Source organism: Myotis yumanensis, unplaced genomic scaffold, assembly GCF_028538775.1.
Source record: "Myotis yumanensis isolate MYYU_CA2020_CCGP unplaced genomic scaffold, mMyoYum1.0.hap1 SCAF_11, whole genome shotgun sequence".
NCBI lineage: Eukaryota > Metazoa > Chordata > Mammalia > Chiroptera > Vespertilionidae > Myotis > Myotis yumanensis.
Window position 1 is genome coordinate 46,483,144 of NW_027223762.1, and position 19,569 is coordinate 46,502,712.

The following is a 19,569-nucleotide window of genomic DNA, read 5'->3' on the forward strand; positions in this document are numbered from 1 at the left end:
GCAGTGGTTCTCAACTTTCTGGCCTTTTAAATACAGTTCCTAATGTTGTAACCCAACCATAAAATTATTTTCGTTGCTACTTCATAACTGTAATGTTGCTACTGTTATGAATCGTAATGTAAATATCTGATATGCAGGATGGTCTTAGGCGACCCCTGTGAAAGGGTCGTTCGACCGCCAAAGGGGTCACGACCCACAGGTTGAGAACCGCTGATATAGAGTCTCTCTACCTGATAGTGGAACACACAGAAGACACTTGACAGACACCAATGCATTCTTATTGAATTGCCCTAATCCAGGCTTAAAGGTTTCACATTATAGAGATAAAACACTCAACCTTAGATGGGCTGTGGCGTACCAACCACAGAACAATATACTTATTTTTCCGACATTTTTTCTTTTATTGATAAAACTACACAAAAAATTAATTGATAATTTAAAAAAATCAATGTTACACATGATCTCGTATTTAGAGATTTGCTGGCTTGGCAGTTTCATTCATTGACCACATGACCATTGTAGTTCATAGACCCCCTGGTCCACATGAGGATGTTTCTGCTGGTAATTTCTCTTGGAGGTCTTCAGGGGTCCCTCCTTCAGACTTCTCGCACAGTGAAAACGCACAGTGAGGGCGGCCAACAGGAAAAAAGCAAAGCCCCTCACACTGTGTACACCGAGTGTCAGGAAACGTCATTCGCACACCTTCTATTGGATCTTCATTGCAGTAGTTCTGTCAGACTTGGTGGTCAACTTTGTTAATCTGTGGTCTGTGGTAAAGCAAATTTTCTTTTGGTACAACATAAGCTTGATGCCCATGTTCAGAACTGGAAACAGAATCACTTGACTAGGTGAACAATAAAAATCAAACAAACCAGACAAGAACAAACATCCTTTTTAAAGGAAAAAAATGAAACAAAGCAATCGAAACAAAAAGTCCAAGAGTTACACATACCTAACAAGGAAAACTGGTATTGTTTCCCCAACTTCCCACCCTCCCCAGGTTCTCCCCGCCCTGTGGTCCTCCAGGCCAGGAACCATGCAGAGTAGAAAAAGCAAATATACAAACAAACCTATGTGTAGCTAGGATGAAATCTATTTTTATAAGAACTCAACACTCTTACTATTTACATCCAGGAGCGCGTTTGTTGGTTTGTGGTATGTTTTAAAGCAAAGAAAGGTCTGTGGTTCTCCTGGTTATGTCGCAGGCGCATCTGCTCTCTGTCAGCAGTTTTGTTTTTCCTTTTCAATAGGTCATAAATGTTTTCCCAGGAACAGGAGCCGCCTTGACATCATTCTTCTTTAAGACGAAGACCCTCCCTCCCCGCTCTTGGAGTCCCCCAGTGAGGAGTTGCTGTTGCATTAGTTTGTTAATCTCTCAAGGTAAATGGTTGGTGCTGCTGACCTGGCGATGGTGGCGATGAAGCTGTGGTCACGCCCGAGCTCCAGGCCGGGGGTCTCATCCTGTTCCAGGGACACGGCTTCATAGCCCTTGTTGACGTGGAGCGGCTGGTGAGCCTGGCAGTACCCAATCACCGGCTGGTCGTAGCTGTAATACGGCAAGGGCTTCACATGGTGCGGGACCTGGATGTGAGAAAGAGAAGATGGATGGTAAAAACGCTTTGGAAAGATAAGAAGATGACACAGGCTTGTATTTTGTTCTCTTTCATGCTGTTTTAAGTCATCAACTGCTGATTCAAATATTAATGAACATTAAACAAAATAGTGATTGTTAGTATATATATCTATATAATTCTATATATCTCTATATCTCTATAGATATAGATATCTCTATATATCTATATCTCTATATCTCTATATCTCTTTAGATATAGAGATATAGATATATATATATATACTTTGCATAATCAGGTTAACATACAAATGAAAACCAGTAGCTCATTTGTTAACATGACTGCATTTTCAATGCAAAATAATGTCCTTCAAGTTGAAATATAATGGAAATGAACAATTTCATATCTTAGGCACCATGGTATTTGTCTTCAAATTAAATTGATTCAGATGTCAAGCAGTCGGCTTTAACTGCAGAGCTTTAAGTTTATATATTGCATCATCTCTGAACCCAGGAAATTTGTTTTGCGATTACAGTTTATTTTTTACTTCAATTTACTGCCATTTTCTCTATTGTATTCGAGATGGGCTTAGAACCTCTAGCAGGGCAAAAAACATTGTAAAGTTTCTTGCACAATAGTCCAAGTGCCAGAATTCAAAAGCCAAGTGAGTTGGCAAGCTCTGAAAGCATATCTGAGATGTTCGCTTATTCGCTCTTAAAATGTATTCTGTAGGGCACTGTGCGATCAACTGACATTGTGGTTTCTGAGGATCTAAGAGGCTGAGGTCTGTACTGTATAGTAATAGTGTGCAGTACATTAACCACCTGAGCCCCCATGTGTATCATGGTTTCCCTTCCAGCAGTCAAAACAAACTTATCCTTAAGTTCCCCTTAATGTGCATTTAGTATTTTTGTAAATGTGCTCTTAAGTTTTTCCAAATGGTCCCTGTGTTCCATCAGCTCTTCGATAAACTTCATTCTGTAGCAGAGCAAAACACTACTTAAAGATGGCCTCATTTGCGTGCTTGACTGCTCATTGATTGCATTGGAAGCTACTCTTTATTTACAGATAATGGGTGTGGTACATAGAATGAAGGATCTAACTAGGCCCTGGTTACTAGGGGAATATATTACACTATCCTAAAATTCATATGAACATTTGAACTCAAATTGAATTGAACTTTCTATAAATGTGTTGCCAGTGGAGAGAGGTCCTCGTCCCCACCTGTTGCTCATGGGAGTAGAATTCTTGTGATACTCCAAGAAAAATAATTTTCTGAAACTTGCATGGGAGGATGAAATATTATAGAAAGCTTTATTCCCTGAGCTCCCAAGGTCCCACTTCCCCTTGTCCCACCAAAGAATAAGTCCCATGTTGCCTAACAGGCTAAAATCAGAGCCGGTGTCCAGAGTTTCCGTTCAGCCTTAGCCGATTTGGCTCAGTGGATAGAGCGTTGGCCTGTGAACTGAAAGGTCCCAGGTTCGATTCCGGTCAAGGGCACATGCCAGGGTTGTGGGCTGGATCCCCAGTGGGGGACTTGCAGGAGGCAGCCGATCCATGATTCTCTCTCATTATGGTTGTTTCTCTCTCTCCCTCTTCCTTCCTCTCTGAAATCAATAAAAAAAATATATATTTTTAAAAAGAGTTTCCATTCTGTGTTAGAAGAGTGCAATCCAGCATCAGGCTGTTTTAGCTTGTGTTCTCTGCTGCAGTCTATCAGGCCATTGCTTATAGGGTCCACAGGGCCATGGCTATGGAGGAAACACTGGCGGATGCAGGGAACAAGAGAGCCCCATGAGCTCAGAGCCACAAGAGAGAGCCAAGTGCAACAAGAAAGCAAACCCCTTTGTTCAGGAGATTATGTATCACCACATTTTCAGGGGCTGGCAGTGGCCACACCCATTCTGGCCAAAGATATCTGTTCCAGGTGTGACTGACAGGCACCTTCCCTAGTCACCCCAACGTCACTGTGCAGGCCTCTGTCTCCCATCTGTTGTACTCCTTCCTCCTGTGTTTTGTCGGAAATGAGCTGGTGATTCACTGGGGACTGCAAAATTGCAGCTTCCTGGTGAAGCTTCCCAAATGAAATGCCTCTAATGTCTGGCCTTCCCTTTCTATTATTAATAATGAGCTATTTACTATGGTATCAGTGGCATGTAAACTTCTGTAGAGCCATGTTTTGTAACTAAATGTGAGGTCGGTTACAAAGGGGAGGAACCATTATTATCCCTATTTAAAGTCGCTTTAATTCTCCTGAGTTTCCTGTGAATCCTCTAAAAATGAGGATAATAATGACACTTTATTCACCTCTATAAACTTTGGATAACTCTGAAAGTATTCCCTGATTATCAAGAAAGAAAGGCAGATTCTCACTCTAGTTTACTCAATAGTGATAGTATCTTTCCTGAAGACGTGCTCCGTCTTTTGTCTTCTAGTTTCTCTTCAGAGAGATGCAGGGGTGTGAAGGGTCACAGAGGGGTTCATTAACCAAGGCTTCAGTACCACTTAGTGCACTCAGAAGCTTAGAATCCTTAGTATATGTTCTGATCTCCTAAAAACACCATATACCTTTTGCCTAGAATATGTTTTGCTTCCAACATGTTGGAGGGAGTATAAAAGGACACACTCCTTTCAATTATAGTGGCTCATAGCATTAGTGAGTAAAAGAGGGAAGTCAGAGGTAGAGAGAATTTTTAAATCTTGGGAGGAAGGGCAAAATTAGAGAGAAACATGTGGAGCTGAGAAGTCTGCAAATTGATTCAGATCCCATAATTTCACATCCATAATAATTATATTTAAAATGAGAAATGTGTCTGTATATAAATGTGAGAACATTGTGAAATGGGCTCTTGATATATGTGATCATGAAAAGCTTTTGAAGTTCAGGGTTTTTTTTTTATGAGCATGAAATTCCAATATTGTTATACTCTTTTCTCAAAGATATTAGCATTAGTTATAAGTAGTTTAATAGCCTAATCATTCTAAAATTACCATGCACTATCATTAGTCTTATTTATTAACTTTTCATGAACATTGTTCACATTTCAATATAAGTTCTTTCAATTGAAGTCATAAAAAGTTGATTTTCAATTTTCTAAATGACATTTGGACTCTAATTTTTAGAATTAAAGGGTAGTGTCTGACTACTCAGACCATTTAAAAAATACCATCCTATAAATACAGATGACAAATTCAATATAGTTGAATTGCTTAATTAAGATGGACACTTGGTTTATTGGAAATAAAATTAATTAAAAAATGAAGGGCAATAGCTAAATGAATATATAACAGCCTTTATTCTACTCACTTTATTAACAGGTGACAAGAATGGCCAGGAAATAAGAAAATGTAAACAAGTTTGAATAAAGTTTTTTTTTTTTTTTTCAGGAGCCTTGATTAAATTTTACAGAACTTCACATCACTTATGTTAATTGGATAACAGGGAGACTTAATGGACTCATAGACACAAGAAAGAACTTAATAGCTATACTGGAGGTTTCACAGGTCTCACAAACAACTGAAACCAGGAACATAAATGTCACCAGGGTCCTCTTCATACACTGATTTCCAAACAGCTTCCTCTATCTAATTTGACACACGACTGTGACAGCTCCAAAGTATTATATATTCCACTCCAGAATTGTGCACAAATGACCACAATTCTTGCTAGCTCTTCTTATCAAGAAGTAGAGTCTATTTCTTCTTGGGTGTAAAGCCTTGTGGAGTCACTGAGGTAGAGAACCTAGCACCCGCTAGGGCTCACAGAAGCTCATTACAGGCACAAGAGTCCAGGAGCAAAACACCCATGCAGCTGGCTCTGAATAAGGAGAATCACAGCTCTTTCATCTCATTTCAAAAAAGCATATCAAACATTGGACCGAGCTGTGAAATTCACAGTTCCTATAAATCTGATTTCATCCCTCACTCCTCAACTGAGATAATTAAAATAACAATTGCCTTTTCATAAATTTTGCCTTTCTAAGTTTTGAATATCTGAAGCCATTTATAATATAAAGAGACACAAGATAATTAATAAATCTAAGTCAATGTGTCAAATCATATTATTTAATTCCATTCTGCAATGAAACAGCCTATTTCTTTTTTTTTGTTCAATGCAGGCTTGCTTCTTAATTAGAAAACACCAATTATCTAAGCATTCATTTCTGTGAGTTAAAAAGTAAAACTTTCAACATCACATGACACTATTTTAGAAAGTACTTGTTTTAAAGCTAATTTTAAAACACAATTTTGAGAAATACCTTGAACCCAAAAGTTAACTGTTTTCTGTATCAAGATGAAAATTGGAGCCCTGATTACTACCTTTCCAATTTACCATTCAAATGAACAAAATTGTTTTGTTTTTTTTTAGTAAAGATGTTTGTTTTATTGTTTGTTGTTTTTCCATCACTAAATTAGAAAACTCTTCAAAATTCCTACAACATACCTTAGATAAACGAATGAGTTAAAAGAGCCCTATGGCCCTAACTGGTTTGGCTCAGTGGATAGAGCGCTGGCCTGCGGATTGAAGGGTCCCAGGTTCGATCCCGGTCAAGGGAATGTACCTTGGTTGCAGGCACATCCCCAGTAGAAGGTGTGCAGGAGGCAGCTGATCGATGTTTCTCTCTCATCGATGTTTCTAACTCTCTATCCCTCTCCCTTCCTTTCTGTAAAAGAATCAATAAAATATATTTTAAAAATATTTTTAAAAAAGAGCCCTATGGTTCATTTTGTGGAGCATTTTTTTTCAGCAACTAGCAATTTAAGCATGACTCTGCAAACTGCCATTAATTTTTCAAAGATTTGCTAGAAAACTAGGCGAATCACACACTTCTTTTTCAAAGTTCTTTTGAGCCATGACAATACAATTATAATTTTCTATGTCAAATCACAAGAATGCAGTCAGTAAAGACAATGATATATACTAACATGGAAGGACCTAAACGATGTTAAGTGAAAAAGCAACAAGCAGAAAATGTTTAGGAAAAATTTGTTATTCACCTCGATATACAGGAAAGTGGCCAGAAGCATACACCAACTTGGTTATGTTAGGGGAGAAAAATGGGAGTGGAGAGGTGCAAAAATGGACACCCCTTTTACTCTCTATACTTCTATGTTGCTTGAATCTTTTCTTTGCTGAAATATATTAATGAATTATTGATGTAATAAAATAGTTTTGAAGAGTGACAATAAATGTGATCGTTAAAAAAAAAATGAACTAAATAAAAGAGGAATTTACTAGCTTATCATTCAATATAACTGGAGGAAAAGCTGATTTGGGGCTGGGGAAAATGTCCTTTGCAGAACTTTGAAGCACTCACCAGCTTTGAGTATCCAGAATTGGTAAGGAAGAAAGAAAAGGACAGGGTTTTAAATAATTCCCTAGCCACGAGTGTCTCTTCCCCTCTCCTCCTCCTTCTCTCTAAAAATCAATGTGCCCCAAAGGGGCGGCCATGAACTTGCAACCCAGGTACCGCCCTTGACCAAGAGAGACACTCTGGTGCACAGGCCAATGTCTAACCACTGAGTAACACTGGCCAGGGATTAAAATGCATTCTTAAGAATCATTATCTAGATATTATTTGGGTACAGAATAGGTATTCACATATTTGTTGAAAAGAAGAATCAGAACAATCTTTCCCTCACTTTGTTTCAAAGACTAAATAATAAATGTGTGAAATATAAAATAATCTATCAATTTTTGTTAAATACACTCATTAAATGTATTGATCTTTGTTTTATAAAGTCTTTAAAGGAAAACAAGAAGACAATGGTACAAACTGGTAATTGTCTCACTTCCATTTTGTTTATGGGCATGTGAAATACATAATACTCAATACACTGGATGCTGTCTTTTTATTGATGAGACTATCCAAATCATTGTAAACTTAAGTTCTGACAATAGTTGCACAGTAGCATTTATTTTCCTTGTTCTGTTCTTATTTAAAGGTGGCAATGTGTACTATTTGTGCACTCATGATTGTCCAGATTTTAAGGTTCAAGTCAGTTGTGGGATAACAGAACACAACATCCACTTACATCTTTATTGCTCTCCTACCAAGATGCCTTGCCTATGAAGTGTCTAGAGAGTTGATTAAGTTAATGAATGAGGTACTAGCCGTTCTTTGAAGTTAGCTTTGACTGCATTAGCTGGGAAGCTTATTACATTGGCAGCACTCTCAGCATTCAGTGAGATTTTAGGCTAATGAGCTGGATTAATTAGCTAGTATTAACTTGTAAAAAGCTTTCCTTCTGTAGCTCTGGCCCTTGAATTTGAAGAGTAAGGTCTCCCCAATAGTGCATTGCAAGCAAACATCCTATTTAAGTGAATTCCACATAAATTTGCTTCCAAAATACTTAAATAAAAAATAGAGACACCGAAATTTCAAAACCCACATCTTTCCTTTCTAAAAACAAAACCCATAGAAGTTTCAGTGACATAATGATGTGAAGAAGACACGTCTTTCCTAGTAGAAGAAGACAATGATCATTACTTGAGTCCACATCTTCTCCTGGAAAATTAAAAATAAAACCATACAAAAGAAAGAGACAAACAAAGCCAAAACTTACCAGCATATCTAATAGAATCAATGTCCAATCAATGTCAACCCTTCTCAGAAATTTGGAAAACGAAATAAATAAAAAGCTACAGAAATGCTGCTACTGAGAAGGTACAGGCAATAGGAATTAAAGGTAGAGCCGTTTTGCTTCCAAATTCAATTTTTCTCCACAATGATCAGAGTCGCTTATTTCTATTTCCATATGAGTTCATGTAGCATTCTGTATACTTTTGTGTTGAATATTTAATCGTGTTTATAACTTGTTTTATGGAAGAACATGCTTCTTGTATAATCCAAATGTGACTGATCACATTTTGAAGTTATACACTATTTTGTAATCCTCCCAAAACATCCAGTTCACTAGTGCAGTGGTAGTCAGTAAAAAAAAAAAAAAAAAAAAGGAAAATTTTAAATGTGTAAATGAAATGAAGTTTATATAGTAGGAAGGTGATTGAGTTTCCTGCATTTCTTTATTTTTTTAAATAGCAGAATTACATACCTGGGGTAAACGTTTAGAACCAAATGACAAACACAAAAGGACATACACATACTCAATAGAAGAGATATGTAAGCTGGTTTTAATAGAGCTTAAACAGAACTTTTTAGGGTATTGGCTGATCCTAATGAAAAGAAGCTTGGCAATGTATATTTAATTATTAAAATAGGTGAAGCCCATTTAGAAAATGCAATTAAAGTTTTTATTTTGATTGAATATGTTTTAGAACAGCATGGCAGAATGGTGCATAAATAATACTAGTCTCATATTTTTAATAAAATGTGCTATGATCTAGGTTATTGCCACGAAGCGTGTACCATTAAGAAGTAATTATATAAAAGTGAATTGGCAATGATAGTTCAATTATTTATGTATTCGTTCATTCGCATGGAAAATATTTGTCACAAAGGTTGACAAACTTTTCCATGAAGGGCCAGTAGTAAATACAGTAGTGGCAAAAGCAGGTTTACAGTTGTGAGTACGTGAAATAGTTTTTTTCTTATATTATACTAGAGGCCTGGTGCATGGGATTTGTGCACTGGTGGGGGGAGTGGCCTGCGAGGATCCGTGTGCTCTGGGAGTGCGGCTCATCCTGGTCAGCGGAGCCGCTGTGGACCCGCCCTCTGAGCAGCTGTTCCCTGGTCTGGCATTTTCCCTGGAGCCAGAGCACTTGCCTCTCCAGGGGACCCGGTTGGGGCTGGGCCCAGGGATAATAGACTGAGAGGTGGTAGAGTAGGCCTCAGTCCCACAGAGGCCACAAACCTGCCTCCCAGCCTCCGGGGTCAGCTCTGTGAGCCAGGCGGCACCACTATACGGCCTATGGGCATCCAGGGGAGGCAGCAGGGAGCGAGGAGGAGGAGCCTGGGACGAGGTGGCGAAGATCACAGCCCTGGTCCCTGCCTGTTGGCCCAGGGTTCACAGCAGGAGCAGCCACTTATCCCAGTCAGCCAACTGGCACTCTCACTGTGGTAGCGCACTGACCACCAGGGGGTAGCTCCTGCTTGAGTGTCTGCCCCTTGGTGGTCAGTGTGCATCATAGCAACTGGCCGACCTGTCATTCTGGTTTTTCTGCCATGCGGTCACTGGGCTTTTATTATATAGGATTATGCAGTAATTATAGTATTACTAGTGGCCCGGTGCACAAATTTGTGCACATTGAAAGGAAATTAATTAGAAGAAATATTTTAATATTGCTATTTGCCCTTTCTCTGTAATAGAAGTGTCAACCAAATTCACAATTGACAATTACAGATCAAAACACATGCGTGCAATTGGTGCCATCGAGAGCTTTATCTGTATCGTGCATGCACAAGTCAACTTAGCCTTTTATATGTATAGAATAAACTTGCTTAATTAGACCTGCTTTCTGATTTAGCTAAACTTTTTCCAGCCCAGTGAAGCACCCCAACTTCTCTTTCAGGTAATTGTCAGCAACACAGCAGTAAATATCAACACAAAGCAGATTATTATTATAGATCATGCAGGGAGAACAAAGGGTAAAATATTTAACTGCAGCAGTGTTTGACTATATTCTGTGCAGTGAGAAAACCTGAAGTCGTTTTCAAGGTCCACCATTTCTTACTTCTTTTCAGTCAGGTCAAGGTTCTAAGTTTTCTAAATCTCCATTTTCTGGCTAATGAAAAGAATATAGGAATCCACCGGGTCTCCTATCTATGTACTCCAGGACTTCTGTGAGGATCAAATGAGATGAGGCAGGGGAAAACACTTAAACGCTTCACAGACATTTGGTTAAAGTGTGAAATGTTTCCACCTGGCTATAAAGCAAGTCGTGTTCCTGGGCTGAAGAAACTGCAAGGAGGGTAGTTGCTAGGGAGACAAAGCCGGGCGTTGCTATGTGACATCTTACCCAGTGCCCACAGCCACCATTTCTGGGCTGGGCTGGGCTGTGGGCCGCATTTTGCACCATGGGGTCTCAGCAGCGTCAGCTATAATTTGGTGGGCTGTCGCTCTGGGGTGGTGGCAAGGCCTGTGTCCCAGTTGGGGGAAGCCAAGTGTTGCTTTGTGGGTGCCAGATCCTTGGTGCCGTTCCTCTGTAAATGGACAGTGCATGTCATGGCAGCTCCTGCACTGACCCTGGTGGTGATCAGTGTGCATTATAGCAACCAGTCGGACAGTCGGACACTCAGCATATTAGTGAAGTGTAAACAACTGTATACATACTTTGGCCCACCCTTGCATTTTAGGATTGCAAACCAGGGTCTCTGGCAACTCCTGAAAGCCATGCTGCCATTACAGTGTGAAAGTAGGCTTAGGCAAAATATCAATGAAGGGAGTGAGCCTCTGTTTCAATAAAAATATGTGTAAATACTGAAACTTGAGTTTTGTGTAATTTTCAGTGTTGTGTCACAAAATATTTATATTCTTTGATTATTTTTTGAACCATAACAAAACCTATAAAAACTATTTAGCTTGGGGCTAACTGTCTGTGAGCTAGGCATTATGGTAGGTGCTGAGCATATTAAAAAAAAAAAAAAGTTTCTTTACTCAAAGAACTTCTTTAGAATGAATAGAATGAGACAAACCTGATATTTGAGACTACATGATCGAAGTCAGCAAAGCAGAGGTAGAAAAGGGTTCGCAGCCAGTTTGCATTGCATGTTTTCTTGTGAAGATCCTGGTCTTCAACTGCACAATAAAGCTCTCAGTGGATCGCAGACAAACAGTTGCACTCACAGGACCTTGGCCCTTAGAAGTCAGACTTGAACCTCCAGGTGGGAGTTCTGAAGTCACCATTCAGGTCATTTAGATCAAACCTGCTCTGGCAGAATAGACGCCCAATGACCTTTTAGTGAAGATCTTAAGCGACACTCAAGCCATTGAACCTGCCCCTGGGTGTATGATGGCGTGTAACACAAAGCTCAAGAGAACTTTGGTGATTTTCTAAAAGAGGATAGGTTCAAGGGTCATCTAATGATAAGGAGGTTTTGTTTTGTGGATATGTTAGAAAGCTTTTTTTTTTTCTTCTATTTTTCATTCTCACCAAACCTCTTCCCATGTGTGAGCCTATGTATCTGAAGAATTCCCTTTGACTTGGATATTCTTTTCCCAACTATTTACAGTGGGATTATGGTGATCTTTTAAGTCATGGCATAAATGTCATGTTTCTAAAGGGTCTCACATATGTCAGCCATTCCCTGTTTATTTCCTTTATAGCATTTATCAAAATGTTAAATATATGGTGATTATGTATCTCTCTGCTCTTTTACTGTCTGCTTTCCCCCAAGGTAAGCTCTGTGCTGTCAGAGAGTATTTCTGACTGGGTTCTTTCTATCTGGTTAACCTATTTTAAAAAATGTGTGCTAAAAGAATGTATGAATTTATGAGAGACATTTGTTAGAGAATTGGGCTTTATTTAGAAGAATTTTGACTTAAAAACTATAAGCCCCTCCCTTTTCCTTTCTTTTCCTACCATCTCCCATCTGTTCTCAGCTTTGAATTTAAACAAGGGGAAGTAGGACGGCACACAAACATTTTCTATCTACAAATATTTGCATGCCTGGCATTATTCTGAGAGCTAAAGATATTAGAATGACTAAAGATGTCCATAACCTTAAAGAACCCGTATCCTAATATGGAAGACAAATGTGATCATATTTTCCAAGGTGATATCATTTATGGGCCAAGGTAATACTGGAGGTGTATAAAAAATGACAAGGAAAGAAAAAAAGAGGGAGTAAGATGTTTACAGTTGACTTCTGATCTTGGGTATAGATGCTGATGAAGTCACCAAGAGAAAGCCTGGTGCCACATGTCGCTTCTATATGTCTGCTATTGTTGGCATAGTGCATGGCTTTCTATGAGCCATTGGAGCCTGCTGTCTAGGTCATATATATCAAAAAAGAACTCTTTTTTTTTTTTTTTTAAATAACAACCTATCCAACTGATCCAAAACTGCTCTTGTGGAGAATAAATTCCATACCTTCAATCTCTATAGCCATTTTCCTCACCTCTCAGCCAAATACTCAGCCTAGGTCTCTCATGAATGACACATCCCAAAGTTATGATGTGCAGTAGAGACTGACTCTGCTTCCTGGATATGGAGGGGGCAGGACACTGCTACACCTGCTTTCTCAGCTTCCGCTGAGGAACAAAACAACCAACCATGCCACCCTTAATGGAAGCCGAGAAATGCAGTGCTTCATTTGCCATTTGGAATTTCATGAACCACACAAAGTGCCCTTTAAAGAAACGGTTCCCAGCTCTAGCTGCAACTTTGACACATCTGAGGTGATTTTATAAATACTTACATGGAATCCCTATCCCAGATCAACTACATCAGAATTTTGGGGGTGTCACCAAGGCCACCCTATTTTAAAATAGCATCCAGCTGATTCAAATGTGCAATCAAGATTGAGAAAGCTGCTTCTTATTACATTTAGATTGCCATTTCCTTAAAGATGTGGGCATAGGAGGGAGTACACAGTTTGATTGACCTCATTCCCCACACATTTCTAGAAAATACCTGACTCAAAACAAAGCCAATTACTTCCCAACCAGAAGTCACCAAACGTGGTGCACATATGTGTGTTTTTTACTCTCCAATTAAATTGCCTTTTAAGTTCAATTCATTACTGCTAATTAGTCTGTCTCCCCAAGTTGAGCTTCCACAGTTGGACTATTCATACTCTCGTCAGTTATTATTCTGTCACCCTTTTAGTTATCATCAATTTGGTTGTATATGTATTCTACTCTATTGTCTGAAAGTTAGGTGCAATTCAGTTGGGCAAGTTTAACAACTATCATTATACACATGCTTTTAAATAGCTACTTGTAGGTGAATTTACCTTGCCTTGGTGGCGAAGTGCCCATAAATGTTCAGTCAGCTGGAGAACTCCTTTGGCTAAACATTTTCACAATCTATTTCTTTTATTTTTTTTAAGTAATTTAATTTACTGAGATGGTAGTAACAGCCCATTTCACTTTGCACTATGGGGAAGAAAAGATATTTTTATCTACTTAAAAGCTAATAAAGACTCCCACTGTTGAAAAATACCCAAACCTCCCAATTATTTCCATCAAGCAATAAATTTAAAAGGAAAGGAAAAGAATTAAAATCCAGAAGTACTAGCAAGTAAGCAATAAAGACAAGGAGAAACTTAGGGAAGGGTCATTAAATTAATCTTTTTCCTTAAAGCAACTTGGTACTCATATACATATAAACTATGTCCTTTGCAACTGGAAATAGTAAGTTGACAAAATTCACCATCTGTGGTAGTAAATCATAGGAGGAAATTATCTGTATGTGTGAGACTACAGAGAACAGCTTGAGTGAGCTGCCCCCCCCCCCAACTTACTCCATCCACCACCCCCAACTCCAGCTGCCACCCACCCCAAACAGACAGGGCTTCCTTGCTTGCCTCTTACTACCAAGCTCCCCCACAGGCCACCAGGCCCACATGCTCATAGTTCCACAGAAAAACATGTATCAACTTTGCAGGCTGCCTCCATTGGTCCTTATTTCAGAATGAAGCTAAATTGAGTAGCTAGATTATTCGACATATTCCAAAGGAGTTGGGTAATTCTATCATGCTGCACTTCATTGTTTCCCATGGCTAACTCCCAAAACCTAACCTCTTCTGGTTATCTATACCCCCTCATTCCTATAAAATTATTTTTCCCCTGTCCAAATTTTAATGTTTTCTACCCAAAATTCCACCCTGTCCTCTTAATTCTTATTCCATCATTAACTACATTTTATCCCAAATCACTTCAATGAATGCATGTAATTTCTTTAGCTGTTTGTTAGGATTCAAAACCTTTTCCTTCTGACCATCTAAGTATGTCACTTCTAATCTACTATTATGTTTTAGTTTTATGTCTTCCTCCTAGATCCTGACCTCTGGATGCTTAAAAATAGTCAGGGTATTTAGCCTAAATTCCTAATTTCTTACTGTTCTTAACAGTTTGATTTGAATGTTCTCATTTCTGAAATGTATCTTATTACAAATAAACCATAACTTTTTAGCATAAAAGCTGATGTTCATTGAATATTATGAAGAGTGCTCTGTGGAAAAATTAATATTTTACAGAGCCAACTGAATTGTGGCCTTCTGGTTTATCATTACAAATAACACTTGTTCTTTATAATAAGTACATTATAAATAAACATAGCATATTGATATTAATTATTATAAAGAAATTTATTATTTTATCATGAACTGAAACCCTGAGAGAAGTCCTAGATTCTTTAAACTGAGGTTAGCACTGGCAATTTGATAATAAAATTTGATCTTATAATAATAATATCCACAATATGCTTAGATCGATTTAATTTTATGTGGCTTCCATGTGGCCACCCAAAGTAAAATTTCTTGGATGGCAGGTCATTTGCATTTAACCCAGTGAAAATGTGGAAAGGGTCCATTATCTTTTTAGCTAAATATCTAGTAAAACCTCGCTGATTCAGACTAAGAGATAATCACTCAATGGTTGAAACAATAAATGTGTGTTTAACTGACCTAAGGTCAACAAGCCACTGGTTGGTCCAATACTTTCCCACCTCTATCTCCTTGGTGGGCCAAGCCATTTTGTAAAGTGAGCAGTGGTAGAGGGAGACTCTGTGTAAGCAGGGACTAACAGTGATGGCGAACCTTTTGAGCTCGGCGTGTCAGCATTTTGAAAAACCCTAACTTAACTCTGGTGCCGTGTTACATATAGAAATTTTTTGATATTTGCAACCATAGTAAAACAAAGATTTATATTTTTGATATTTATTTTATATATATTTAAATGCCATTTAACAAAGAAAAATCAACCAAAAAAATGAGTTCGCGTGTCACCTCTGACACGCGTGTCATAGGTTCGCCATCACTGGACTAGGATGCCTGAGGAGAACAAAAGAGATAATGAAATGACATCTCCTTCCAGTTCATTGCCTATTGTCAATGGTTTTGGGAGATCAGAAGTTGATGAAAAGGTCCATGAAAGATTGGGAGACACACTGAATACTAAAGGTGGCATATACTCATCAAGAAAATCATTCTCCACTTTTCTGTGGAAGAAACAGCACTCTTATCTCCCTTACCTAGTCATTGGGATTCTCAAGGTGGAGCACAATATAGACCACCAGTTGTGGTCTCAATACGTGTGCCTCCCAATTTATATGTTGAAGCCCTAACCCCCATTTGTGGTTCTGTTTTGAAACGGATTCTCTAAGGCAGTGGTTCTCAACCTTCTGGCCCTTTAAATACAGTTCCTCATGTTGTGACCCAACCATAAAATTATTTTCGTTGCTACTTCATAACTGTAATGTTGCTACTGTTATGAATCATAATGTAAATATCTGATATGCAGGATGGTCTTAGGTGACCCCTGTGAAAGGGTCGTTCGACTGCCAAAGGGGTCTCAACCCACAGGTTGAGAACCGCTGCTCTAAGGAAATAATTAAAGTTAAGCGAGACTCTAAGTTAGAGCCCTGTCTTCATATAAAAAGAGACACTTGATAGCTTCCTCTCTCCCTCTGTCTACATGTGCATAAGGAAGAGGTCATGTGAGCACACAGTGAGATGATACTTCCTATAAGCCAGGAGAAGAGGCCCTAGAACAGTGGTTCTCAACCTTCTTAATGCTTCCACCCTTTAATACAGTTCCTCATGTTGTGGTGACCCCAATTTCACTGTTACAAATTGAACATAATTAAAGCATAGTGATTAATCACAAAAACAATATGTAATTATACATGTGTTTTCCGATTGTCTTAGGCGACCCCTGTGAAAGGGTCATTAGACCTCCAAAGGGGTCGCGACCCACAGGTTGAGAACCGCTGCCCTATAATGAAGAGCACCATGACAGTACCTTGAGCTTAAACGTCTCAGATTCCAGATTTTTGTTTAAATCACCCAGATTGTGCTCCTTTGTTATGACAGTCTGAGCTGACTCATACAGGTATCATGACCATTCTGAGGCTTTGCATGAAGTTGGGTGGATGCTATCACAGGATGGAAGAAATGTGGCTGGAGCTGATGATCATAAAACTATTTTGTGAGAACTTCTTAACTCTTCTGCAGACCTTCAAAAACAATTTATTGAGAGAGATGAGTGAAATTCTGTTATTTGATAGCAGAGTATATGGACTTTAGTGGTATTTATCTGATATATTGCTGCTGGATTGAGGAGAAGACTGCAAATATCAGTATATTGGCTGTCACAAGATGCTGAATTCTGCCTCCTAGGAAAATGTCTGAGTTCAGGGAGAAGTTTACAGAAGCAAGATGATTTATATTCTTTCTTGAACATTTGCATTATATAATTAAATCTTTCTACTATTATGTAATGTTTAGCTTTATACTATTAAATAAGGCTCAAGTTGGGAGGTGATTATACATTAGAGGATTATACAGAAAGGGATTTTTTTCCCTTCTTTGTGTCTTATTTTTAATGTCCACTTGGAATCCAAGATGGAAACATTTATAGATCTCATGGTATCCAGCTGGGGTCTATGATATCAATATATTTTCTGAAGATGCTATAAGCCATTGTGTTCCTTGTCTTTTTATGTTACTCCATGGGGTCATGACTACTAAAAAGGGGCCCAGGTAACTCTAACGTAATGCACGTCTTTGGACTGCATATTATTTATTCTCCTTTTGTCCTCTATGACCATTTCTCACCCTTCTGTACCCTACCTTGTGTCCAAGGAGGCTCAATCTATGACTACAGTCCTTCACCAAGCTTCCTTACTATGTGGCTTTGATTCGTTTCAGTAATGTGAGGCACTCAGTGGTGGTAGGAGATGGAGGTCGGAGTATTTATTCCTTGCTACCCATTCTGGCCTTGCCACAGTTCTCCAGAGGCTGGTTCTTCTACAGAAGTGGTTCTCAACTTGGAGCAATTATGCCTCCCAGGGAACATTTAACAATATCTGGAGGCAACTCTATTGTCAAAACTGAGGTTGTCAAGATAAGATGTTGTCAAGAATGAGGTAATATCGGCATCTAGTGGGTTGATGCCAGGGATGCTATTAAGCATATTACAATGCTCAGGACATCTCCTCCTACACACAACAACAACAAAGAGCGATCTGATCTAAATGTCAAAGTGCTACTGCCAAATAAGCCTGTGCTGTAGGAACAGCTCCTATACATGGGCCCTCTTTCACAACTACAGGTCCTACTTGGATCTAGTAACACTACCTTCCCTCTTCCCCTTCAGGCCAAGATGGTGGGGGTGGGTGGGTTTGGGCTTCTTGCTGTTTATATTTGAATTCTTCACTGCCCTTTGTAGGTCCTCTCTCAAACTCCTCTCCATGTTATAACCCCACCTCCCTCATTAAACTCTCTTTGATTAAAACTTTTGCATGCACAATGTCTCTTGCGGGGACACTGACAAAACTTTATGCTCACATGTAGCAATTGATACAGGCATTTCACACCATGTTCAGTTTTCTTCAATTAGAGGTAGAATGGCAAACAATCTCCAGTACTAATTCCTAACATTTATTTATTGAGTGACAAGTGCTTGACCTGAATGAACTCATTGTCAACAAGAGTCCTATGATTTGGGTGCTAATGTGATTCTCATGTAAAAGATATTAAGGTTGAGGCACACAGGTGAGTGACTTGACCAAGATCATGTACTGAAAATGGCTGTTAAGCACAGACACTTACCCATGGTCGGAAGCCTTCAGAAAGAAACCACATCATAATATTTGCAAGAAGGTGACAGTTGGCTCTCGTGCATCATTCAAATGTGAATCAAGGGAAAATTTCAGAGTGGCATCTAAGGCAATTCTTTGTGTCATTTTACACCCCCCACTGGGTGCATCCTTTTTAAAAAATGTTTTCCTTCATTTCTATGTCTTTACTTTCTCCTTATCTCCTGCCTCTCTCTTCTGTTCCCTTTTGTTTATCTTTTCCTTTTATTCTTCCATACCTTTTCACTTCCATTCTTTCCTTTCTCTGCCTTGCCTATTTTTGCAAAACTTAGGTCTGCTTCTGGCACCTTAATGTTAAAATAATCTAGGTTCAGTTTTTAGTCAGAATGGCATTCAAACCATAAGGGACGGAAAGAATGTGTGAAATGCTAATTAAGCCTATTCCTGAGACTTAATGAAATTTTAAGCTCAAAGTCTTTTAAATGTTATTTGCCAAGTGCCAGTATCATAAAACAATATAGCCAATTTCATAAGGAATTTGTGGTATATAATCAATTAAGTCAGAAAGCTTATGCTTTAGAAATAGAGGAAAAGCAGACTTTAATTTATATGCATATTATATAGAGACATAAAGCTTCTAAAATGACAAAGTCCATTTATATAAAGGCTTTGGTTTGCAAATATGAAATGCTGATAGTTGAAAATAATAGTTTCTCTGAAAGTACTCTTCAAAACTGGGCAAATTGATTCATTCCCTAAGGAATTGTGACAGTTAGGGGGAAAGTACAGTTGCTTTTTTACATGCAAAAATCCTGGAGATAGAAACCGACTCTATCCATTTTTCACAACAAATATGTATAGCACTTAATATCAAATCTGAGCCTGCCTGACACTGTGATGAATGGATGCATTGATAGATGAGTAAAAGAAGATTTTGTCTTAGAGGAAATATTGGCTTTTCATTAGGTCAACTGAGAATTTATAGCATGCAAAAGAACTACCTAGAACGTGATTTTTTCTCTAAAGAGGTTTAAATACTCTTTCTAAAGATATACAAGCCTAATTTTTTTCAGGAAAAAAAAATTATTTCCAATTTCTATAACTAATTGAGAGCAATGCACTACATCCTTGTCCTACACTTGCATATGGAGAGAATTAAAACTCAAAGTTTATACTTGGAGATTCAGTGTTCTTCTATTTTTGTCCTCTTACGGACAAAAGTACATCCTCAACGAATAAGAAAACAAAAACTCTCTGTTTCTCGTGGCAATATTTATCCATAAATATCCCTCTCACAGCACAAGAAGAAAGCAATTCTCTTGACATTTCAGA

General features: G+C 38.5%; 1 protein-coding gene across 8 annotated transcripts in view; it reads right to left on the bottom strand.

Moving 5' to 3' along the window:
* Positions 1–340: 340 nt before the first annotated feature.
* Positions 341–19,569, bottom strand: part of LRRTM4 (leucine rich repeat transmembrane neuronal 4) — a 932,627-nt gene continuing 913,398 nt past the window's right edge. For 5 of the 8 annotated variants that reach the window (XM_070429584.1, XM_070429583.1, XM_070429582.1 and 2 more), the window contains one exon: positions 342–1,581. In XM_070429584.1, coding sequence (XP_070285685.1) covers positions 1,360–1,581 — 222 coding nt within the window. In that variant the 3' untranslated portion in view covers positions 342–1,359. Of the gene's footprint in view, positions 1,582–19,569 lie in introns of all 8 variants that reach the window. The other 3 variants (XM_070429578.1, XM_070429579.1, XM_070429580.1) reach the window with 1 other exon arrangement.